Genomic DNA, 26,234 nt, shown 5'->3' with positions numbered 1-26,234 from the left:
AAACACAGATGCTTGGAGAACCAGGTAAAGAAATACTTTTTAAAAAGGTTTACTTCTTTATTTGCCGACAGGTTGTTATGCACGAAAGTTGGGAACACGCAGAAACCGTTCTGCACGCGATCCAAATAATTAATTTTTCTACCAAACTGAAAGCTGAGCATGATGTGTGGAAAATTCTGTTGCATGTGTTTAATTTACCTCTCTTTACGCTGTCCAACTCCATGTTTTCCCAGCAGATGGGTGCTGAGGTGTTTCTTCATAACAAAGGCCCACCTGCAATACACGAAAAACACAATGCCATACTTTTAACAAAGGAGTTTTAACGAAATTTTATGCCACTTTAAAAACACATTCGAACCAATCAGCACTCGTGGAAACCTTTATACACTCACTGGCAACTGTTCCAACTGCTCATTAATACAAACATCTAATCAGCCAATCGCATGCCAGTGACTGTGAATTCAGGCATACAGCTATGGTTGAGATGACCTGCTGAAACTGAGAACTGGAAAGAAAAGTGATTTGAGTGGCACGGTTGGTGGTGCCAGACGAGCCGATATTTCAGAAACTAATGATCCACTGGGATTTTCCCCACAAAACCATCTCAAGAGTTTACAGAGAATGGATGCCACTCCTGTCACCCTGTTCTTTTCTTTGTTTTTATCATCTTATCGTCTAGCTAGCTACTCCCTTATTCACAAGGGGTCACCACTGCAGGTAGCATGGCATAAAAAAAAAAAAGGGAGTTTTTCATTGCCTTTCCATGCCGAATCAAACCGACAACTATACCTGTGGCTGTAGCTCAGGAGGTAGAACACGTCATCTACATCTACTGATCGGAAAGTTAGTGGTTCGATCCCTGGCTCCTCCGGTCTGCATGCCAAGTATCCTTGGGCAAGATACTAAGCCCAAGTTGCTCTTCGAGGCATCCACTGGAGTATGTGTATGAATGTTAGTCAGGAAGCACTAAAAAGCTTAGAAAAAAGTGATTGGCTAAATGTGGCATGTTGTATAGAGCACTTTGAGTACTCCGGGAGAGTAGAAAAGCGCTATATATAAGAATGAGTGTATAAAATAGTAGACTGTGCTAAGAAACCTTTTCTTGACACTCTAACAGTGTCCATGTGTCAGACCACTGACTCTGGTGTACTGAACTTAATAAAAAAGAATTCTAGCAAATCCTGTTGTGTGCATTTTCTGTTGTCAATGTTTAACTGTCAGTTTTAACATTAAAGGCTTTAGTACTATGTGTTGCCAGAGGCGCAACAAGTTTTAAATGTTCACAGTTCACATAGTATTCACTGTGAAATGTTATTTCTGATGTGCAGATTTAAACTAAACTACTGGGCCAATGTGAGGCCACTTACTACGTGTCTTCCCTGCTCTCTCTCGCCCTCCTTTCCCGTCTTCCTTCCACTGCCCTCTCTCATTAAAGGCTAAAAAACACCACAGAAGTAAGACAGAAGTGTCCTAAAAATAATATCTCAACTGAAACATAATAGTTATGTAGAATGATGTCCTTGCAAAGTCTTTGTTTTGGTAATCTATTTTTCCCTTTATTATGAGGGATTGTCTTTTGCTTGTCTTATGTTTTCCAACTGTTTTAAATAACTGCAAGACAACATGAACCCATCCTTCTCTTACATATGTAGTTTTTGATAATAAACAGGTTTGGGTAAATAAGTACTGCTGTAGGTGAACTGTTCAAAATGCTGTACATAAATGTGTGGCACAAATGTGTACACATATGCGAGGATTTATAAGCTTGTGTATCTGCAGTACTTGCAGTAGCACGCATACACACTCAAACATACCAGGGTGCTGTCGTCTGACAGTGACCACAATGTACTGACTTTGTCGAGCGCCCTGAGTTTACCGTGTCTCCAAAACAGAATCTGAAAACATAATGAACGGATGACAAGACTAACTACTCTGACATCCAAGCAGCTTCACCAGTGTTTTCATCCCCTGGCCTTTTCATTTAGCACCCATCACTTCCCATTACTGTGCAACTGAGAGACAATGACCACATCTGAGAGCTGAGGAAGGAGCTACATAAAAGAGGCAGCGGGAGTTGAACCAACAGTCATGTGGTCGGCACTGTCGCTGCACATGCTTGGTTCCCCCGAGTCTCGCTCCTCCCAATTTCTTTTTTCTTCATATGGATGTTTTCACTTTTCATTTCTTTGCAAGGACATCATTCTATTTTCTCTTCAGCTAGCCCGTTTGTACCTTTTTGAAGCTTTCAGTCTCTCATGAAGCAAAAGCATAATTATTTCACTAATTATGTCACTACCCCACTCTACCCCAGCTCCTCCAACGTCTGGACACACACACACTAGGGCTGGGCGATATGACCCAAAATTCATATCTCAATATTTTTTAGCTGGATGGCGATATAAGATATATATCTCGATTTTTTTTTTAAGCCATAAAGTAAGAACAAAAAGAGAGTTCTTAGTCAAAGCTGTGTCCCAGATGTCACACAGGCACTTTTATTAACATACAGCACAGATGTACATGAAAAATTACTCAAAATTAAATTATGAGAATTCATTAAATAATAATGCTCCATAAATAAAAGAAAACAAGGTTGTTTTTGTGCTAAACAAAGAGCTCACAATTGTGCAGTCAAAATGTAAACTAAAAGACGCTGAGCGTAATAACAAAGACAGATTTCACAGCTGCTCTGTTCCCAAGTTTTACTGTGTGACTGACAGCCTGGAGTTTGAAATCCGCTTCATAACCACGTCTCTTACAGGTGCCATTTATGGTCCTTATCCACACACAATACGGTAATATTACGTTGATGCACAGTACGTATCACTCCGCGAAGCTCCTCGGTAGCCGTAATGCGCCGACAATCTATTAAGCGGTGCAGCTCCGTAGCTTACCAAAGTCGTACTCAAACATTTTTGACAGATTGCTGAGCGCCGTGTACCACATAAAATCGGTTCGCGGCCATCAAGCACAACCAGAATTCATACATAAGGCTATCAACTTTTGAGAGAATGAAAGGATTTTAGGGTTAGCGCTGTTAGCTCGTTAGCATGTTTAGCTCGTTAGCACGTTGACGCCGTCCAGCCCCACGCATGGGGCGATGCGCAGTAACTCGTTAACGGAGATTTGCCGTGTCCGTCTTGTCGCTGCCTGCACGTGAAGCGATGGGGGAGGAGGGGGAGTTGTCTTCAGTGAAGGCGAGGCGGAGTAACGTTGCGTAGAGACAAAAGTGGACGAAAGAGAGGCAAACTTGCGGCTCCACAACTATAATTATAACGTAACATAGACTATATCGATATAAAGGATATTGTCACATCTTATATCTCGTATAAAAATATATCGATATGTTTTAAAAACTCGATATATCGCCCAGCTCTAACACACACACACACACACACACACACACACACACACACACACACACGGCTATGTCCTCCATCCCATCATGGCCCCAGAGTCCCGTCCGTCATCAAGGCCCCGAGGCCGACTCTAACTAACACTACCACATAAATATTCAAACATGTTCCACTGTTTTGCCTCGTTATCATCACTCAAGATTTTCTCAATCCGCTCTAACTCAATCCATCCATCCGTCCAGAATGCTGCCTTGGAGTTAAACTGGGAGCAAATGTATGACTAAATCCTCTATGCTCCAATCGGCAAGAATGGCAAGATCAAAATGCTGAGCCTCTCTGGCCCACTGGAAGCGCCTCTGACTGACACGATCATCTATAAATAAACAAACAGCATAATTAAGACATTTCTGAGAGGGTGGGTGAGTGGGGGGGTTAAAAGAATTAATCAATACATTTGAGAGAATAGCACGGCCTTGGAACACTTCACGCGTGCTTGTTTAAGTCGTCGTGTTTAGACGTGGAGAAAAAAAGAGCTTGCAAACATTTCTGTTAATTATGTATTACAGCTGTCCTTCATAAACCTAATTACAGAGTGCTGAAAGGCAACAGGGGCAATTTGCATATGCGCATGAAAGACAAGACATATGCAAAATATGATTTTAATTAGCATTCTTTGATAGCAAGGGGTACAAATTAAACTGGCATGTTGAGCGATTCTCATCTCACCCCTTTTTTTACTGGATTATTCTCAGAGTGGCACGAGTGCAAGACGGTTAATGCCCTGTGGAGGCACCTGGCACAGGCTGCACACACACACACACACACACGGATCTTAAGATGCATAAATGTGCAATAAGCACACATGCAAACCTAAATAACCATACACAAATGGAAAATTCCAAAGACACAAACTTACAAAATCGCAATTAGCTGTTCACCATGTGATTATCTAATACACATAAATGGCTCTGATAAGGAAGCAGGGAACAAACACACATATATGCACAAATAGTGATACAAAAACAAACAAATAGCAATCGTTGCTCACAAAAAGACACCACGAGTCCCCAATTTCTCATGCATACACACGCACACACTTTTACACACAGAAAGATCCCATATCTAAATGTTAAAGGGGCAAATCCATTTGTTTAAGGCAGTCTGTAATCAGCCCCCTGCCCCTGGTGTGTGTGCATCCTCTGCCATCCAGGTCAAGGCCTCAGCTTGTCGTCCTGCTGCCTTGGGCTGCATCATCAGCCCAAGCCATCAGCCTTGATGGTTATTGTAACAAAGGGATACTTTAACATGCCATTCATCCATATCAATTCTCTTCCCCCCATGAATTGAACTAATAAGGCTGTGCCTCTGCCCTCCAGGGAGGCTCATAATATCCATTGCAGATATGAAAAAAGAAAAAAAAAAGAAAAAGAAAAACCGAGGCGCTGGTGTTTCACGTTCGACTTTCCCTTCAGACTAATCGGCGCGCCACAGCTCGTTAGGTCCGTGACGTGCCAAAGCTTTACCGATAAGCAGGGGAGACACGGCTCAATTACCCACAGTTACAATCTTTCTCTTTTTCTTCCCTCCCGCTGCCTGACGATGAAGAGATAACATGTCAATATTTGATACAAACAACTTCATTTGCCTAATGGTGTTCCTGGATAGGCCCATCTAAAGGTCTAGAAGGGATGGGAGATCTAAGAAAAGGCCTCAAGCAAATCTCCGCTTAGACGTACCGTGGCCACCCGCCCCAAATCACACAGTCCTGTTTCCAACAGCTGTACACGAGGCATTGTGGGTTGGAGCCAGATTGGACAGAGGACAGTTTTCCAACTTTTTCTTGAGTTGCTTTCAACTTGTTTCATTAGGTCTTGACAGTGACACTTGACTGTCAAGAACCCACGTGAGTATTATCATCTCTCTATTAATAGACAGGCAATGCAAGGGAAGTGAACCAGTGCTCATAGTGGCAGTAATGGACAGCTGTTAAGTCAGAAATAACTTCAAATTCAATGTCAAACAGAAACTAGTGTCAACAAATAATCAGACAAGTCTGCAGAAACACTGACGTGACTGTATTCAAGTTACATCGCTAAGCTCGCGCACTGTTACTACGTGTGCGTCAAAAAAAGTGAAGACAGAATCTGTTTTCTAAGTCAGAGTTTTCTCCAAAACATTTTAATGAACAACGGGAAGATGCTTGAGCATCCAGGTTGTTGCCTGCTGTGCATGGCAACAACAGAACGCAACATGGGAAAAGCTATGAGGTGAAAAATGAAGCTGAAGTCAAACAAAGACGTGTACTTTACTTGGTTAGAAGGTAACTGAAAAGCCATTACGAGAGCTACCAGATGAAGGAACTGCTCAACCCTCACTGGGCGAAACCACTGAAAACCTCGGCAAGGAAGAACAGTTCCATCGGGGAAAAGACGAAACGGGAGGTAGGGTTGAACTCTGAAGTTATGGCACTATGGTTCAGCTCACACACACACACAAACACACACACAGGCTCTGCAGTGGTCCGCTGGGCCCCAAAGAAATGAGTGCGTGCGGGCTCATCCAGCCTCCTGTGCAAGCCCTAATGATGGCCTCCACCTGCTGCTTTAATGTCACAGCTGGATCGCCCTCCATCCTTCACTGACTCTGACTGCCATCAGCAGCAGGTAGCTCCCCTCTGCACACTCCTCCCTCCATCTCAGCTTCCTTTATCTCCCCTCACTTCCATCTTCAGTTTCTCCTTTTCAAAACATCCTCATACCTCCACACTCCAACAGCGTAATGCTTGATTCATACTACTTCTATACCCTATGCCATAACCTAACAGCATGGCCTACAGAGTAATCTGACATGCACCTTCTGAAAAATGTAGCTACACGTCGCATTGACACAAACCACAATAACTGTGATACGTCTGCATGTAAAAAGAGTATATTCATGAGTAAAAAGACATTACCGCCATGAAACAAAATGTAATAGCAGCAGCTGTATTTTTCCATCGGACACATAAGGCATTTTTGGAGTTTTCATAGTATAGACTCAATTCTTTCTGATGGCTGGTCTTCCTGCATTTCATTATGAAATAACTATTGTTCAAGATTTATTATTATTAGATCCAAGTCCCACATGATCAGCTGAGTTTCACCTGTGATGGCAGATCACTGCAGACACACCAAACACAAATGGCATCACACAGTACTATGCATGTGTTTAATGTATAACATCATTGCAGTTAATGACAATGCTCCATATGGAGCAGACATGCTGCACAAACTAAACACTATTAGTTCAAGGATGCTACAAGCACATGCTATGCTTACAACCAAATAGGAAGAGCCATAGGAGTTAAAAAAAATACCCCACTACGCCACAACTAATTCACTCTTCAGAGTAAACACAATGTGCTTTTTCCTTGTTTGTTTTATTTATTTATTTATTTTTTATAAAGCCATCCTGGAGAAGCGGAAAACCTGGAGGTAAGTTGACATGTCTAATCTGCGAAGCTTTGACAGGCAGGTGAACTGACAGAAGAACAGAAACCAACACTTGGCTGACAGCAACCCTGGAGCGCCGAGACAGCTGCCGACATGTCAGACAGACAGATAAACAGACAGGAACCAGAAGTCGGAAGATAAGACATTTATTGACAGAGAGAGCGACTTGCTTTTCTGACACAGAGACAGACAGGCAGACATCAAGAATAAGGACTCAGAAAGGAGGGATTCTGCTGAGTTTACAGGCTGAGTTTAATGGATGTTCCGCAAGTCAGCCCATAGCGGTAGATGGGGGAGAACTAAATGTGATGTCAAATTTTGCAGATGTGGAGATAGATGGTGATAGAAGGGTGGAAAAAGAAAAGCCACAGGAGGGAAAGAAGGGAAATAAAGGAATGTGAGAAATCATGATGGAGTATCTGGATAAGTCGGAGTGAACGTGAACTAAGGTGAGAACCAAAGGCAAATGCAGTTTGCGGTGTTGTCGCTCTGTTTGACAGAAGCGAGAGGCGACTTCACATCAATATTGCTCAGGCTTATAGGAGATGCACTTATGGAAACGTCCCATAACGTAACAGACATTAGGGAGGGAAAAAATAAACAAATAAAGCATCCAGACTGATTTTGTGTTTTTGAGCTAAAGCAAGCACTTGATCTATTCTAAGATGATCCCGATAAAAATAAAAGAGGCAAAGCGTTTCTCTGACGACAGATCAACGTCGGGGCTCTCACTGAAACAGACACCTCTCACTTGTGACGCCGCCGCTCGTGTGTGCGCACAGGCCCGCGCGCGTCCTCTAGTTTTAGAGGGAGGTACATAAAAAGCTCACTTCGCCTCTCCAAAGGGGTTTTTTTGGATCATCTGCTGAGGCAGGTGATGGGGCTTGACGGATTGATTGAGGAGAAGTTCTCATCGACAGTGGCAGCGCCCCATAGAGTTCCCAGCTCCAGTGCACACTGTTCCATTAAAGGATCATTTAGAGGGAGAGCAAGTTCCACCTGCACTTATGCAGAGCACACGCTAATGTGAGATGAAACAGACATTTTCAAGCTACAGGAAGGGAGAGAGAAAGTGCAGGGGAAAAAAAAAAAATTATAATAATGAAAAATAAAAATTCAGTCCCTTCCCAACAGCGCATTTCCATCTTCAAGAGAACGGCGATTGATGAAGTAATCTATTATTGATATCATCATCGCTATGCGCCGATGGCAGTTTCGGCGTTAACAGAGCCCCCAGCTCTGAGCGTCATAGCACTGTTTGCATATTATGCTACTCAGCTTCATTATATTTTCTAATTAACTCCTTTAATTTGGGATTTAAATCCTGAGCGAGAGAAGAAACTTGAAAATGCTGAACAAGAAAGAATAATGCCGTATTCGGCGTCGAGATGAAAAGTGAGATGGAGAAGAAAAGAACAAGGTACAGGACAACTTGGAGCAGTTTTCAAAACAGATTTCTAAAAGCTTGGCATAGCATGTGTGGCATCAGCACAAATATGATTCACTTTTATGGATTAAACAAAAGCGGCGAGCACTATCCGCTACGAAGACAGAACATGTCCTGAGACACATTTTAAATGAAATACATTACATACTAAAATTACGCTGTGCTGGGAGGAGGTGAAAAAGTCTCATTTTACACAACAAAACAAAATGAATCAAAAAACGCCGGTTGTTAAAGGCTGTTAGCTTCTGTTGCTAATGCATCTTTCTCTCCTTCCTTCCCTTCCTCTCTGCAGTGCAGTTAAAGATATGAAAAATATATGTGCTTTTTATCCACCACCCCCCCCCCTTTCTCTCTCTTTTCCACTGCGCCGTGTTAAATCATTAAAGAGAAGTCCTGCTCATTATCTCTCTAAACAAAACTTCTCTTAAACCAAATAAATCACCGTTGCGCTGCGCAGCTAACAGCCGTGAAGGGATAAATTACAAAGCGCCTCACTGGCAGCACTGGTATTTTAAAAAGCTTGCTGCACAATTTCTATGATGTGCAGTAATTTGTAATGCAGGTTTCCTTATGTTTATATGGTCTCTTCAGGTGTGTGTGTGCGCGCGTGTGTGGTGTATGCTGGGGAAGAGGTGAAGGGTGGGGAGTGAAATAAGAGTCTGTTTGTGTTTCTTCAATATTAAGCCCGCTTTGGCACAGAATCTAGCACTAAGCAAAATTACTTTACAACCCTGAATATATTTTTATAAAGTAGATAATACTGCTAAGACAGCAAAAAGACATCACACGGGATAAGATTTTAAACGCCAGTGCTAAAACTTTATGTTTGGACCGAAAGATAGAACAGCAGTTAACATGGATACAATTAAAGGACATACTGAAAGAATTCATGTAAGAGGTTCTTAAAGGCAACATGTGTTATTTGAAGCTTGGCACAATGGTATTATATATACACGAGTGTGACTGACTGAAAGAAAAAGATGAAATAAAAACTGTCTCTTTGGTCCGAGAGCCAGATCGTGTGACCGCTGCCATTACGACTAGCTTCATTATAAACAGGAAAACACCCCAGCAGGGTCGCAGCTTCTGTTAAACCGTGTAATTGAGGGAAGAGACACCAGCCACCCCCTTTCACCTCTGCAACCCTCTGGACTCCTTCATGAACCAAGAACTGTGATGAGTCCCTCCCGACCTTTTTCTGGGCCCCCAGTGGGTACATTACGCTGCAGATAACAGGGCTGCACTAGGGTCCATTTACAACAGCGAGCCTCCCTTGTGCCTCCTGGGGATGAAAACCAATAGTAGCCCCAGTATCACGCCCCCGCACCCACAACAATGAAATTTAAAAAAAAAGGAAAGAAGCTGAAAGATGATTTATTCAGTCTGTTTGCTTATACACTCCATCTGCACGTCCTCTGAGAACAAATTAAATGTACAAAAAAAGAGGATGAAGAAACAATGGTTTAATATGAAAAGAAGGAAACGCACTGAAATCCCGATGCTAAAGGTCCAGAATAACTTTATTTGTGACACACGCTTACACTGTATTAGCAGAAATGCAAGGCAAATGTTAACAAACCGCAAAAACCAGACCAAACTACTGCTCCTAAGAAAAAATTTAAAAAAGGATGCAAAAGAAGTTTAAGTAAATCAAAGAACACCTGAGCAATTGCCGGAGGGAGGGCTGAAGGTGCTGAAAACTGAAAAGATGCACAGAAGACAACCTTTAATTTCGACTGCTGTTGTTTCTGGCGAGTGGTCTCGCACATTAAAAAGAACTGAAGCAACATGACAAGTGAGAGTTGTGTTTCTCTCACAATAGTTTTGCTAAAGCAGACAATCCATAAAACATAAGGCCTCTGTATTGACGTTTTTCTTCAGCCGGCTGAGTGAAGGGCGTAGCTGGGATGTCAGGACTGTCTGTCGGCCAGCTACCACTCTCATTATCCTCGCGCCTCTGTGAAGGGCAGCTAAGGTCACACTCCAGAGGAGCAAAATAAACCGCTCTGGTACTAATCTAATATTCAGCGATCCTATCAAAGAATGACTTATTAGGCTCAAAGAACTGGAACTGTTGATGGAGAGGAAAGATTTCTCAAAGTGGAAGTTCACACTTTTTTTTTTTCTTTCTCTGAGTAAGGAAAGTTGAAATGTAAAATGTGACACCTGTCATCTCTGGGTGGCAGAATTAAAAAGTACTTTCTCTAACCTGGAAGTGAGTGAATATTTCCTCAGAGGTTCAGTGGGGTGTCAGCGCTCTCAAATGGTATAAAAACAATGGACTTTCTGGAGATTGAGCGAGAGTGCAGCTTAGGAATTTACACAATGCACCGTTCAAGTGTTATTATAGATGCTGCTGCCTCCTACTCAAAGCTAGCGCACTTCTACACCTCTCAGAAAGTATGCATGCACGCGCACACACACACACACACACACACACACACACACACACACACACACACACACACACACACACACACACACACACACACACACACACACACACAAAGGATGTCTTTGTTTGGCTGTTGCCGCCGTTGTCTTGACACCTACCATCTGCCGCCCCAGCAACAGAGAAGAGTGAAGAGATGAGTTTCTCTCTGGAAACTTGCCCTCCACCCCCCCACCCCCACCCCGCGACAAAAAACACCCTGCAAGGTTTCACTCAAACGAGTGCCGGCCTCCCTCCCACTGCCAACACTTTCTGATGCTCCACAGGTTGAATCGCTGCTCAATAAACAGCCAATTGCCACCTTTTCTAATACCTTGCCTAATGAAGTTTATGCTGCAATGGATACAATGGTAAATAAGCCACAAACAACACCACCACCAACACCACTCAAGAGCAAAGAAAGCCTTTGTGAAAACTCCCAGGTTCCCACTCAGCCACTTAATAAAACCTTGTTTCATTGAAGTGTGCGTACAAGCGTGTGGGAAGCGAGTGGGGTAAATTGGGACGAGCCTCCTCAGTCACCATCTATAGACGCGAGATGTATCAAAGAGAGCGGGCACTCAAAAGTAAATGAATAAATAAATAAGTAAATAAAGCACGCTATGCAGATGAGGGTGACGAAGCCTCCATCTCAGCCCATTCTGCGACACGCTGGCCATTCATCACCTGCACATGCAAAGCGCCCGGCTCTGGTCCTTAGCATATTCGCATATTCTAATGAAGTCTCACATGCAAATGAGGACGACCTTTTCCTTTTGGCCTTTCCTTTTTTTTCTTGCTCTCTGATTCTTTTATTTTTATATATATATTTTTTTACAACTTTACATTAAGACGAGGGGAGTGGAGAGTGCTGGCTGTAATGGCTATTAGAGCGACAGGCTGAGTACGTGACGTTGTGATCTAAACTCAGCAACGCTGTAATTAGGCTAATCTATTACCAGACGGCGCCTGTCAGGAGATCTTTATGGCAAAGGACAGACTTGTCAGGCACTTTATTTATTAAAACTGGCTCTGGATTTTCTAAAGAGATGGTCAGTTAGTCCCACAGAAAAAAAAGAAAGTACCCACACATTGACATGGGCTCAGACACAGATAACAGCAGCACCCATGGGACCTTACTGCTGCCCCTGGACCTTTGAGGTGCTACATGCTGTGCAATCTAATATCGACTAGGTGTGTCCAGCCTTGTATCTGTACAGACTGACATCAGCTTCAACTTGCATATTAAATATCATCCATTTAGGGTATTAAAAACCTAATAATGTGAGGCTGATTTTTCCTCCACGTGTATACACATTTTAAATTACTTGTTATTTTATTTATGTATTGGTTTTTTAAAAGCAGAAAACATTTTAAAGAGGTTTGTCACTACTGGCTTTAAAACCCCTACTGATGACAGTCCAACTGTCTGGCCACTTCCCTCTCTGGCTGTCACGAGTGACCAGCAGAGAGGAGGGGACACCAGCAGTCACTAGCCCTTCCTCTCTTCTGTCCACCGGGCAGGGTCTTGTGCTGTCGGCGGGGAGGCGGGAGAAAGTTATGCCTCCTTACTGTGACTTTGAACTTTCTGAGATGAGGCATAAATATTGAAATATTGAAATGAAAGATGCGGTGGGGCACAGAGGAGGTGGGAGGGGGAGTAGAAGGAAGAGGGGGAGGAAGGGGGGGGGGGGGGGGATAGACGGATTGTGGGGGAGAAGAGACAGGAGGCCCACTGAGAGAAAAGACAAGGCCCTCACCCTTCTGCCAGGCTGCATTCTAGCAGGCCGACAGTTATGGATAGGAAACATTACTGCTGCTGGTAATTAAAGCAAAAACTAATACTGTCTCTTGGATGAGGGGGTTTCACAGTGAGCATCCATTTGTCACTGCTGTACACTCGCCAAGGCCAGATTAAATCTCTCACATATTTAGTCCTGCTGTGCACTGGGGTGCAATCTATCTATCTATCTATCTATCTATCTATCTATCTATCTATCTATCTATCTGTCTGTCTGTCTTCTTTTTAACTAACATTGGGTGTCAAACTAAAAATCCTTCCACATTAAATATAATAATGTCGATTCTGAAAAGATTCCCACTTAATGAACCAGCTATTTACAAAAGAGTGATGCCTAAGGTAGCTCAAGAAACACGTGCAATTGCATCAGCATGTTTCATTTGTTTTCCACATTCAGTCTACCGTCACTGCAAAGAAATGCTACACTGGTGAATCAATGAAACGCGCTGGCATGGCTCCTTGACTGTGCCACTTTACTTCCCTGAAGTATGGCATGTGTAATCTCTTTGCCAGCATTAAGGCTCTAAAACTGACAATTATTTAGATCCCCGGCTCAGAAGAAATTAAAGGTTCAGACTTTCATGACGTGATCCAGCAGTAACGAGTTGCAACACAATTCTGAGCAAACAGTCAAAAGTCTGAACAGCGTGGCCTGTTTCTCTGTGACACTGTGCAGAGCCATCCGACGAGCCAGACTGGACCTGTGGTCTATCTATCTATATCTGGTCTAAAAGCCAGACAAATTGCATGTGGATAGAAAAATAAAAGTTTATGTTTAAGATATTGGTTTCCATCTTCAGGGCTTCTTTTGCAGAGTCTGGACATTATAAGCTGTGAGAGACGACGGATGATTCGCCCTCCTTGTAGAGGTGGCTGAAGGTGAAAGCCAAGAGAATCGTATCAATTCAAAGATCTTAGTATCAGCTTTCAGAACACATGTAGGTCAACTCCTACTAAAGAGTCCTCAGTGAGGCATGAGGCAGTTAGTGACTGACTGAGCGACTGACTGCAGAGTGGCAGTGAAAAGGCCACTGGCTGCGGGGGGGGGGGTACTGTAGTGGAGTGGTGAGCAAAGACGAGGACAGGGGAGGAGGAGGGGATGCCGTGTCACCAGACGGAGGGATCGGTGACACTGAGCGTGTCACAGGGTGACGGCTGCACTCTGCTAGGACCAGCAGCCCCTCCAGCACTGTCAGAGGAACCAGCAGCTCCAGATACTGACACTAGCAGCCATACTGACAAGCCAAACATGACTCGTCTCTGCTCTCGCCACAGACGAGGCCTGACGGCACACGGAGATGAAATGAGAAGGAGGGACAGAGGGATGACTGAGGAGAGAGCAAATAAATACAAACTGAATCTGTGTATGGTGAAATAGGCAGACAATACATAGCGATGTATTGCATGAAAAAATAAAAAATAAAAGTAAGAGTAAGAGTAAGAGTAAAAGCCAGCTCAGCCTAGGTAAAACACATTAGAAAGAATGCAGTCCACAACCAATGACTTTGAGCTGACTGGCTGAATTCATGCCAGCCTGTTTTAACCCGACAGGGACCAATCAATGGTCTTCACTTTGTTTTCTATTCAACAGTGTCAAATTATTACCTCCCCTTTGTCCTCTGAACGAAAATGTTCTTTTGCCAGCTTGCAGAAGTGCTTACTCAATGTTCTTTGATTAGTAAAAACCAAACAAGAGGTCTTCGCTGTGCTCAAATGTAAACTAACAGTTGTGCACAAAAGAAGGCGTGGCCAAATTATATATAGATTACATTAAACTGAACCAAATGAATATGAAAACAGTTTGTATAACCCATTACCACAGTAAATGGCACATTGTTTCATTCCCCTGTAGCCCTTACACAGATGTTACAAATGAAGAGATTATAGCAGCAGGTTACCACAGACTCGAATTAACACCAAAGGTTAGGTTTAGTTGTACTAGCTTAGCTCCTTTTTCATGATTTCATATTTTAGTTGATCTCAATAATATGAGAAAAGGGACTGCAAGGGAAAAAAACAAACACACTGAAAGGTGGGAGAAAAGAAGGATGACAATAATAACATAGAGATGAAAATATGATGATTTGAGGGGGAAACCATGAAGGGCGGGAAGGGAAGTAATGTCAAAAGGGGAGAGGGCAGAAAACAGAAAGAAGAGAGAAAGAGGGAGTCGATGTAGAGGACTCAGACAGAGGAAGAGAGGGAGAGAGCGCGCAGCAGCGAGAATGATCGCTGTTGATCTTCACGATAAGCGCTCCCGACAACTTGTGACCAAAGTGGCGCTTCGACACTAATCGGCCGTGAAGGCTGACCTGCAGCGAGGCAGCGCAGTTCAGATCGCATAGGGCCAGCGCTGCGGCTCAGACGAGATGGACCCAGACAGGAGACATCCAGGCATCAAAACTCACTGAGAAATTGCGACATGGCTTCAGTGCACTGTGAGAAGAACATAAGAGGAGGAAGAAAAAAACTATAAAAAAAAAAAGAAAAGCAAGCAGTGATACTGGTTGCTCTTGGCAGTCGAAGCAGACTTATGTGGCTTAAGATGAAAGAGAAGGACACAGCCAAAGGAGAGTGGAGTGAGGGAGTGAAGGGAAGTGTCTAGGGGAGGGGAGGAGGAAAAATATGAGGGGAGTGGAGGGAAAAAAAAAAAATCACAAAGATCAATTTTATTGACAATTATCTGTGAGCCGGACTGTGCTGAACTGCAGAATAACCTTGAACTGTTAGTGTCCAAACCTCTGCAAGACATAAAGAGTGTGGGCACACATACCAACAGGTCTGGTTACTCTCTTGAGCAAAAAGTAAACAGGTCAAAAGATACAGGTGGTGAATTAAACACATGGCATGCTGCATGGACTGCATGCACAGAGCTTTGGCCAATTCATTATAGCAGCGCCGCTGAGATGAACCACAAGATGCAACCCCCGCCCAAAAAAAAAAAACACAGCTGGGCCTCTGTGACAAACATCACCCACCAAAGTGGGATCACATGCGTAGCAGTTGTGGGACATTTTTTCAAGCTGTTGCCAGTTTGTTGCCTTTCCTTTGCCTTTGGTTTGGCGACTGATATTTCAGGACAACGCCTTGGGCTCTGGTTGTATGTGATGAAAAGTCAAACATCAGTATCAGCCACTGTCGGCCTTGCTGACCGACACACAGGGTGGCATTTACAGGGGTTGATTTGTCTTTTTCTTTTTCTTGAGTTAATTTTACACAATTTTATTGCCAGCAAATTCATTGTGCAGTGACATAAATGTTCAAATAAATATTTACCGTAATATCTGTGTTACCCATACAAAGTATTGCCCAAATGTTGTTGTAACATCAGTGTAACCCCTAAAATCGACCAATATAAAAAATGCTGCCATGAAAAATTAAACCTTAAAAGGCTGTCTAGATGATCCAAGTATATTATCATACAGTGATATTTTCCCTTCATCTCTTTCTGCTAATCTGCTGTCAATAACCTGCTTATGACCCTGTAAAGGACAGGCTGAATAGCTATAGCTCTAGAAAACCGTTCAGTCCATCACCCAAGTCAGTCAGGGCTCTAATTTCCCAGAAAATGCCGAAGTCAATTCCATACTGCTTTTTCCCCACACATGCAGGCCTTCTGCAGACATAACATACATTCCTAGATAAATATTTTTACTTTCAGTCGGAGCAGGTTGTTCTCGGTTGCCAAGACGCTGCCGCCACAACAGTCAGGGTGGACGAATCATGAAGGTCTTTAATAAGTAGGAAACATGCTGTTTGTTCAGTCGTTAATGACCACTGGCTCCCTCTTAAGGCACCGCATGCACACAAAAAAAAAAAAAAAATGTGTGTACTGTGCAAAAATACATGGGATTTAATCATATCTGGCACCATAAATCATGTGTGTCTGTGTCCCTTTAGGACAATTTACAGCAACTGAACACGAACTAGGTGAAGAGTGGGGGCGGTGGTGGAGAATGTCTGAGTAAGACAGAGATGTACCCACATGTTTGTCAATATTTAGCGCATCTTTCTAGAGAGGACGCGCGGTTCTGCCAAATATGTGAGCTGCCGGGGCTGATCGCAGGAATAGACTGACTGATGAACGGGTCACAAACCAACGGGAAGCACAGCTCTAAACGACGTCACCGACGAAACAAAACGCCCCTACGCCCCTTTTCTGTCTGATAATATGCCAATAGATTCAATAAGGGCAGCAAAGTTCAACCTAACCACCAGGACGCAAGTGAGGTTGTCAGCCAGAGTATTCTTCACATTTTTTTTTATTTATTTATTTTTATTTAGTTCTTTATTTTTTTGCATGAGCAGACACACACAGTTTGGTTAAATCTGAGACAGAGGCAGGGATTCTAGAAATATTCCCTTATTGATCTGTTGTGGGAAGATGCTATCTCTTTACATGAGAAGCAGACCGCTGGAGCCAGTACACACACACACACACACACACACACACACACACACACACACACACACGTACAGACATATATAAATAGCATTCCTACAAACACATGGCACAATGAGTGTATCCTATCATCTACAAGAAACACAAACACGATACATTTACACACGCATAAACCAAAGCTACCCACAAACTACTCTCACACACACACTTTACACACATGCCCACAGAAATAAAGCTTACAATGTAAAAAAACAGTAGTCTCAAGACACAAATACCACTCCGTGCAATTACAAACCGGCCCAAAAACTGTTTACTTATTCATTGATGAAGTTAATTGCTCGTTAAAATTGCACATGAACTGCGTAAACATTTCATGTTGTGTCTGAAGCAAGGAAAGTTTGTGAGGAATGGAAAGCAATATCTGGAGAAAAAAAATGTAAAAAAATAAAATAAAATAAAAAAATCGCGGCCTTCTTAACACATGTGCACATCTTCAATTCTTCCCCAACACAAATTGCTTATATTTATGCTGAAAAAATTAGTAGGACCAGTAGACTTTTTTCCTCCAAAAACAACACAGCAAAAAAAAAAAAAAAAAGCAGTCTGGGAGATATGTGGCACAGTACACGCTATTAGTTCTGACTGCTCGAGCTTCCCATTCCTGTACTTACAGTATACCACAAATAGGACCATCACTTTTCATTACCTGCTGTTTCCAGCAGAGCTTCACTCTATCATTGCCACGGCATGCTAATGTAAAGCAGGCTACTGTCATGTAAATTAAACTGTTTGTTTTGTTTGCCTTCCCTCCTTCGGCTGATTGTCAGAGCGACTTGCCAGGAGCAGCAGGTGTGTTTGTTTGTTTGTGTAGGAGTGCACCGGTGTGCCGGGTTTTGCTGTTAGTGTGCTGCTGCTGCTGCTTTATGCACACATGCTCCGGCTGCACAGCAACAAGTGAGCTCTGAATGTGCGAGTGTGGCTTGTGTGTATGGAAGTTACGAAATCTGAAACACACACACATACACACACACACACACACACACAATCTGAACCCCCTCCCCCCCTTAGTCAACCAGATGTGCTCCTGACCCTGAGCTCAGCCACTGAAATGCAAAGTTGCATGCCTACTTGGCACCCCCCACCCTCACCCCTCCCCTCCGGCGCAGGTACAACCAACTGTCACAAACAATGGGGGGAATATGCATACTGTGGGATAGGGTTTGCTACAACATGCTCTCAATGTAAATCATATTTCAGAGGTTTCCAAGAGACAAGCCAGTCAGCCACCTAGTCAGCCAGCCGGCGCTCTGCTGTATCTGCAACGCCACCGGGTAATTGACAGTGCATGTAACAGGAAAAAAAGGGGGGAAAAAGCCAAGCAACCCTGTTTACACCACTGCCTTAAAATATGGAAACTTGTCCCCTGTTCATTTGTAGACACAGTGAAATATCAAATGGCACTAGAGAAAAATAAGAAGCCTTCATGATTCCTCATTATGAGACAGATGACAATGACTCCTGTCTTTCCTGCCTGTAATTAGACAGGGCTTTTTTTGTTGTTGGGGTTTTTTTCTCCAAACGTCAACTGGCATGTGTTAACTAGATAAACAACTCTTCAACATCAGTAAGGACTGTCGTAGGAAGATGCAGTTTCTCACTCTCAAAACAGAATCGGTTGAGGGCTTTCAAACAGACTCACTGTGGCTGCAAGGGCGGTATGATAACTAAAGACTTATTTACACCTAGTTGCTACACAAGTGGTTGGCGAGCCTAGAGGGATTTCTCATTTGGTTTGGTCATGTGACAGAACAGCAGTTGTTGAGAGGGAGGTCTCTCACTGGCTCTTTTACTGGACTCAAAACTGTGATTTAGCCAGAGATGGTAACGGCTCAAGAAAACAACTGCACCTGTTCATGGTATTTGTTGATACTTTAACATGACTTCATCGGTCTTTAGCTATTAACTATGTAGATTCATTACATGAACACTTGTTCCATCTGGTAAGTGCAAAAGTTGTTCCAAATTATAAGTGTTTTTTTACGCATTGGTATTATAAATATAACATGAACAATCGCATTAAAAAATTAGGCATATAAATTAACAAAAGAAAGTGGGAAAAAAAGCAAATTCATTTAATTGCAAGAATTCAACCAATTTCCCCCAAAATGTTTATTCATCATTCACGTTTTTAGTTGCAGGTTTTTTAAAATCAAGTTAATCTTCATTTAGGGCAACACGGTGGTGTGGTGGCGAGCACTGCTGCCTCCCAGCAAGAAGGTTCTAGGTCAAATTCAGGATGGAGCATTGCTGTGTGGAGCTTGCATGGTCTCCCCGTGTCTGCGTGGGTTCTCTGGTTAATCAGGCTTCCTCCCACAGTCCACAAACATGCGTGTGTTAGGTTAATTGGTAATTCTAATTTGGCTGTAGGTGTATGAGCATGAATGGTTGTCTCTCTCTCTGTTCCCTGGCTGTGAAAGACTGGCAAACTGTCCAGGGTGTACCCTGCCTCTCGCCCTATAACAGCTGGGATGGGCTCTAGCCTGACGTCTAGAATTCACGGGCATCACCAAATTCTGTATTTCCTCCCTCGTTCTGCTAGGCATTTACTGCAGCTACTCTAAGATGCTACTTGTTTGTGGGTCTTTCTTTCAGTCATGTATTTAATAGTCGACTAGGTGAGATGCTCTGTTAGGTTGAGATCAGGTGACTGACTTGGCGACTGAAGAATATCCCATGTCTTTGCTGCTTTGGCACATTAATGAAAAAGATGCTAGGTTAATGCTGACTATGTCAGCTTCTGGCAAAAGGTTTCTGATCGGCTCTGCAGCACTGAATTTGGGCAGAGAGTATAGCCCTGTACACTTCACAATTCATCCTGCTACTTTTATCAGAAGTCACATTATTAATCAGCACTACTGACCCAGTTCCATTGGCAAGCCACACATTCACATTGCTACAACACTGCCTCAATCATGTTTGACAGAAAGTGTGCTATGCTTCGGATCATGAGCTGTTTCTTTCCTTCTCCATACTTTTCTCTTCCCATCATTCTGGTGCAAGTTAACTTTGGTTTCATCTGTCCAAAGATTTGTTTTTTTTTCCTGAACTGTGCAAGCTCTTATGGTGTTCCTGTTCTTGAGTTTAACCAGTGGCTTCTGTCTTTACATTCATGATTGTAGACATGTACAATGACACCATTGCCTCCTTGAGAGTAATCTGGACTTAGTTAGATGTTGTGAATTTGCTTATCTTAAACACAGAAATAACTCTGTCATCGTGCCCTTTAGTTCTGTGACATCTTGTTAATGTATCCTCTCCAAAAGCTTATGCTATAAGCTGGTAAGTTTATTTGGTTTGGGATTTTTCAGCCTACTGATGGCCTCCTTCATTTGCACTCACATCTCTTTGGGCCTCATATTGAGAGTTCTAGTGAAAATCCAGCAGCTTCAACACTTGTGTTCAACTCCAGGGCTTTTATATTCTTAATTTGTCATGGAATAACCTTGTGTATATAAAAATGCCAAAACTTTATCAATTTATCCCATTAGTCAGTTCTGTTTTCTCATAATTAATTAATTTGTGCCTTGTTCTAAGAAAACAACCCTCATTCGGGACGTTACATTCACAAGAATGGGACAGACACATAAGCTGAAAAACTTAAGGCCTCTGGCCATAGCTGGCATGGAAAAATGTAAACACAAGGTAAGAGTAATCTCATTTACACAAGGCAATTTAATCCATGTAAATCCAAGTAGCTGCTGAAGTGCTTTCAATGTCTCTGTTAAACAGCTTTATGAGAGTGGCGGAAAACAATCAGGGGAGAAATTCCATGGAAAGCCTGTATTCCATATCTTTTCATGTAACTAACTTATGGCCTCACACACACACACACACACACACACACACACACACACACACACACACACACACACACACACACACACACACACACACACAGCAGTCACAGCCTGTGCCAGCTATGTCCACCAACAACAGGCCCTGTCTGTCAGAGAGCATTATTCGTCATGCCTTATCCCAGTGCTTTACTTTCTTAGTGCCCAAAACAAAACAACAGCATGCTATAGCAACGTCAACGTGATCCCGTGACACATCTGAAGCAACACAAACGCAGCCGAACTTAAAGTAAATCAGCCCTGCGTGATGAGCCGACCACGTCCGTCACTGTGAATCGCTCAGCTCTCCTCTAAAGCAAAGCAGATGCCATCAGAGCAGCGCTGCGAAAAGGACACTTCATACCACAATGATAAAAACAACAGAGAGCCTTTTATATGAACACAAAGTAATGTCTAATGGCTTTTTTATGATATCGGATCCAAACTGCTGTCTAGTGGATTACATACTGGCAGCAGCTGTAAGACTGAAATGACCTTTCCACATGTAATGTCATGTAATGTCACCAGAACATTACACTCTGATGACACACCCTTTCGGATCTTGAGAGTGTGTGCTCAGAAACACCGACAGAATGATGAACACGAAAAACAAAAATTCTGGTGTTATTGTCGCAAACACGAGGTCAGCTCTCTGTGTTAATGAGGAAAACACAGGAGTACATTCTTTGTGTGCTTACACATATCACACTTGAGTCACCTTCACAGACATCACCTTCCCCTTGCTTTCAAAAAATCTTTGTAAATCCTTGAAAACACGCCAGTGCATAATTCTACACATAGCCAATGCATGTGTCAATAAAGACAAACATACACTGATAACAATAACAAAAAAAAGGTGGATAAATGAGAATTGTGCATTAAACAATATATTAAATAATATATTAACATTACCTGTTAACTAAACATTCTTTATAAAAACACTTTGAAACTGGTGATCCTAGCCTTTCAAAGCACCTGTGCAGCTTTTCTTACCAGGGATGTGAACACTGCACTCACCCACTCAGGATAACTAAAACAATAAATAAATATAATTAAATGTAAATAAATTTAAAATAATAATAATAATAAAAGAAATGCATTCAAAACTGCAAATGCTAACTGAGTCCCTCCTGCCTAGGGATTAATAACAAATAATAAAAGGAGTGAGGTTTAAGTTGCTAAAAAACAGAGCGCAGAGTACAAGAGGTATAAATATAAAAGGAAATGGGTGTGCCTGTTGCTAATGTTGGTTTTAGCCCAGTAACATATCCCCAGGGCTACTGGTTCTTACTGGTGGTTAAACAGAGTCCAAGTTTGGAGGTAACTGGGAGCATTTGATCTGTAAGTTTCCACTGACCCAGGGCTCCTTGTGTCGCTCTGCAGAGGTTATGCTAATGCCTGGCTGGGTCTCCCTCACCGTGGGCCGGCCTTAATGAATCTCAGGATGGAGGGGAGCAGCCAAAAACAAGTCTCCTTGGTGGGTATCTTGTTAAATTAAAGACAGAGGGCCACTCAGGGGACGGTTTGCTAGTCTCTGAACTATTGAAGGACTTGCAGCGGGAAAGTCGAGAAAAACAGCTTCACTGAATAAACAACAGCGGGAGCTCAGCTCGAGGTGGGTTATTTGATACAAACAGGCAAATGAATATGCAAAAAAACCAAAGGTGTCAGTATCTTAAAACAAACATATGCTTATTAGTTTGTAAGGCATGAAAATTAGACTGTGCAAACGAGAATTTTCTGATACATCAGGTGGCGTACGTCTGACTTTAGGTTATGAGAGGAGGTCAAAGATTGATAACTCGGAGACAATAAAATCTACGCGTGGGCAGGTGGAAGTGCGGCTGAATAGGTCAGTCAAGGATGTCCAATCTCTACCGGTGTGGAGGTAGGCAGAAAACAAAGTGGGGTGGGAGTGTATAAGATCATTCTTCTCTCACACACACGCTGACAAACACACAGACCTGCACTCTGAAAACTACTCTCTCTCACACACACACACACACACACACACACACACACACACACACACACACACACACCACAAGACTCTTTGCCCTCCTCCATCTCTCTTATTCTAATCTCAAGCTAATCTTTTCTCATTCTTACCTTCCCAAACCGACTCATATTTCACCGCCCGTATCTTTACATTTTCTATTATCCACTACTGAAAAATGTGACCAATGCGGGCACTGTTTTGAAATAAAATATGAATCATCTTAGATAAAGATATGGTGCAGTTACTGTTTATTTATTTATTATGCTTTCCGTTTTGTTTTGTTTTCTAATTCCCAGTTAGCCATCTGTGGCCTGTTTGCTGCGTTTGCCCTCCTCTTCTTTCACTCTGTGAGAGAAGTTATTCTGCCCCTAACTTGCTGACATTTCTGTCAGTGGTACAACTAATTTTCCTCAATTTTTCCCGCTAAAATAAGCCTCTTATTTATTTATTTATTTATTTATTTTTAAAAAGGAGACTAAGAAGCAGCAATGTCTGCTGACCAGCCAGTGGTGTCTGATCAGATTGGAAACCTAGAATATAACACAACACACACACGAACGCACACATACACACCAAGTCCTTGTATCTACAACTCTGCCAGATATATATAATAGAGAGAGAAATAGGAAATATGAAGCCTTCAGCCATAGCGCGGCGGTGTTACATATGAGGGGAGATCCCATCGGTCCGGCTCTGTATTTAGTATTTCTCGAGAGTAATCTTTTGTCATTTTATCACAAGAAATGAAATAATGGGGCAATCCTCTAATGAAAAATGAGACAGTTGCTGCGGCATGGGAGAGACCGAGAGACAAAGAGGACAGAAAGAGGTTCGGAATTTAAGGCTTTCAAGGAGAGCAAGCGCCCTCCTTCTACATGAAAAGCACTGTGCAGGATCAGCAATTAGACTAAATTAAATCGTATATGTGATGAAGCAGGTGTGTATATATATATATATATATATAAAATGTATAAATACATACATACATACAATCAGAGAAAAAAGTAAATAATATTTACAAGTCTTAAAACCACATTTAAAATTGTGAAAATGAAAATTTATGAGATGCAAGTTAGATGTAAGTGTAAAACACCCCATTATATTTTTTTTGCAATACTCATTTCATAAAGAAAAAACATGCGGCACCTTCATTTAAACACAAACATATTATCACAGTTTAATGGTGCAGCTGGTTGAACTGGATTAAATTCAGCTGAGCTGAGCTCAATTCAAAGTAAATTTAAGTATGTACGCACTAAAATGTATATATGAAAACGTTCCTTTCAATTTACTTTAAATATACAGTGTAGAATTTTAAGACCCAGCATTTGGGGTTTTCTGTTTAAAACATTGATCTGCAGCTAGTAATAAGATTTGTCAGATAAATGTAAAAGAAGAGTAAACAAAGTAGAATAAAATGTTAATACAATTACCTCAACACTATGCTTAAGCCAGAGAGCACTAAAGTAAATGTTATTAGAAACATGCTTGTGTTCCGTAGTTATTATGATCACTCAAAGCCTGTATTATGGCAATTCAATTATGGTTTTAGACATGAAAATAATTAAAAACTCTGAGCTGCTTTGAGCGACTGGACTCTGTCTGCTCTGTTTGACTGTTTTTGGTCTTGACGTTTTTTTTTATCAAAGGCTTGTCAGTGAGAAACACTGGCTTCCTCTGCGCTTTGCAAATTGATTACGTCAATCAGCTGTCGGGTGAGGGAAGATCGAATGCCGTCAGAACAATGAAACAGAAATCTGGATGATGTGCAAAAGTAACAAGTAAACAAGTGAGAAGATCAACAGTATGGAAATGAGAAAAGAAAAACGTATTGACAACAATAAAAAAAAAGGAATATATGGATAACTAACAAGATAGCTACAGTGACTTACACACTACACAGCAAACAGGCACACACATTTAAATATTCAACTTTGCTGCACCTTTGAAAGCCAATCATTTTCAAGCTTAATTTAGATTAAGATATTTATCCTGCTGCAGAGCAGAGATGGAAAGCAGTTGTTTCCGCTTACACACAGACACACACATACACACACTCGTACACGAGTCTGTTACGCCCTTTCATCTTCTTCACTCGTGTATTTGTCCATGCATGTCTGCATGCATGCAGCTGCGGGTAAAAGTGTGTGTGACAGACAGTCTCTCCTTCCATGCATCTGTGTTTAATTAAAGGCAGAGATTTGGCATCCCAAGCCACTGCTGCAGCCCTGTGGACGTGCAAGCGCGCACACACACACACACACACACGTGTACACACACATGTACAAACACACACACACGTACACAGAGACTGAGAGAGCCAGGGAGGGAGGCTGGCCCTAATGTGCATAATTAACTTAACCCCCATCACTTGACTTTAAAAGGGCTGTTTGGAGGACTGAGCCAGGCAAATGGAGGCTGGGAGAGTGGTCCTTTATGTCTAAAATATTCATTACTGCATTTCAGAGGATTTTCGAGCATCCTCTGATTTTTGTTTTCTCGTTCGGGAGGACAGATTGTTGCTAAGCACCTCTGAGACGACAAAAAAGACTAGTGGGAAATGGGACGAGTCGCCGTTTCAAATAAACACAAAAACACACACACACGTACACGCGCAGCACAATGGACAAGCCACAACGCATCTCATGTGATTACACTCTTCTACTTCTGACTTTGTAACAAGAGCCGAGAGTTGGTCTTCGCATGTGAAACATGGTGTACACCGGCCAAGAAAGCCTGACATGACTCCAGCCAAAGAGGAGTTGAGAGCAGGAAGGAGGACAGGAACAGGAGTGACTAGCCAAGAAAATCTCTCGCCCTGAGGCCTGGTCCTTTTCCTCCTCCTCCTCCTCATCCCGCTGTGCCAGTACTGACTGCTACCAGCCACATACTTCACCTCCCATCAGGGTCAGGGCAGCAGTGAAAAGGTCAGCTCGCCGACAGCTGATTGGTCGGGATGGCTGTAGTCGGCGGCTGGTAGCCAATGGGCATCCTGACGCACCTGATGTGACACACACCGCTCCGAGCGTCCTCTCCGCACAACAGGCCAGAGAGGATAGGCACAGCGAAAACAACAAAGCGTGCAGCGCTGCTAACGAAGAGAAACGAGAACAGACTGTCCAGTCCTGCAGCAATGCATGAATCAAAAATTGAAAAGTTTATTAAGTCCTTGTTTAAAATTCTGAGCTTGAAGTGAATGTATGGAGATGTGCAAAAACAAATGGGAAATAAGCATCAATAAGAGCACAGCACTGAGAGAGCCCCACTGAGGGCTGAATTAGACCTCACAGCTGCAGCTGCTGGACCAACTCTCGAGGTCGCCTGCAGGCCACCAGCATCAATTGCTGCTAATGAAGTATCAAACCGACTATGCATGGAATACCGCAGTAACTGTTCATACCTCACTCACTCAGA

The 26,234-nt window shown here is 42.6% G+C and overlaps 1 protein-coding gene across 1 annotated transcript in view; it reads right to left on the bottom strand.

The window, feature by feature from the left end:
• The window catches only part of znf407 (zinc finger protein 407), a 156,453-nt gene that overhangs the window by 88,537 nt on the left and 41,682 nt on the right, over positions 1-26,234 (bottom strand). The window contains exon 5 of the mRNA XM_085473346.1: positions 199-273. Within this exon, the coding sequence (XP_085329472.1) occupies positions 199-273 (75 nt within the window). The remainder of the gene's footprint in view (positions 1-198; positions 274-26,234) is intronic.

The sequence above is a fragment of the Copadichromis virginalis genome, linkage group LG11, assembly GCF_057382275.1.
Source record: "Copadichromis virginalis isolate Kocher_CV1m ecotype Utaka linkage group LG11, C_Virginalis_male_GT1.1, whole genome shotgun sequence".
Taxonomy (NCBI): Eukaryota; Metazoa; Chordata; class Actinopteri; order Cichliformes; family Cichlidae; genus Copadichromis; species Copadichromis virginalis.
Note: the sequence above shows the minus strand (reverse complement) of the source record. Positions and strands in the feature narration are given on the sequence as shown.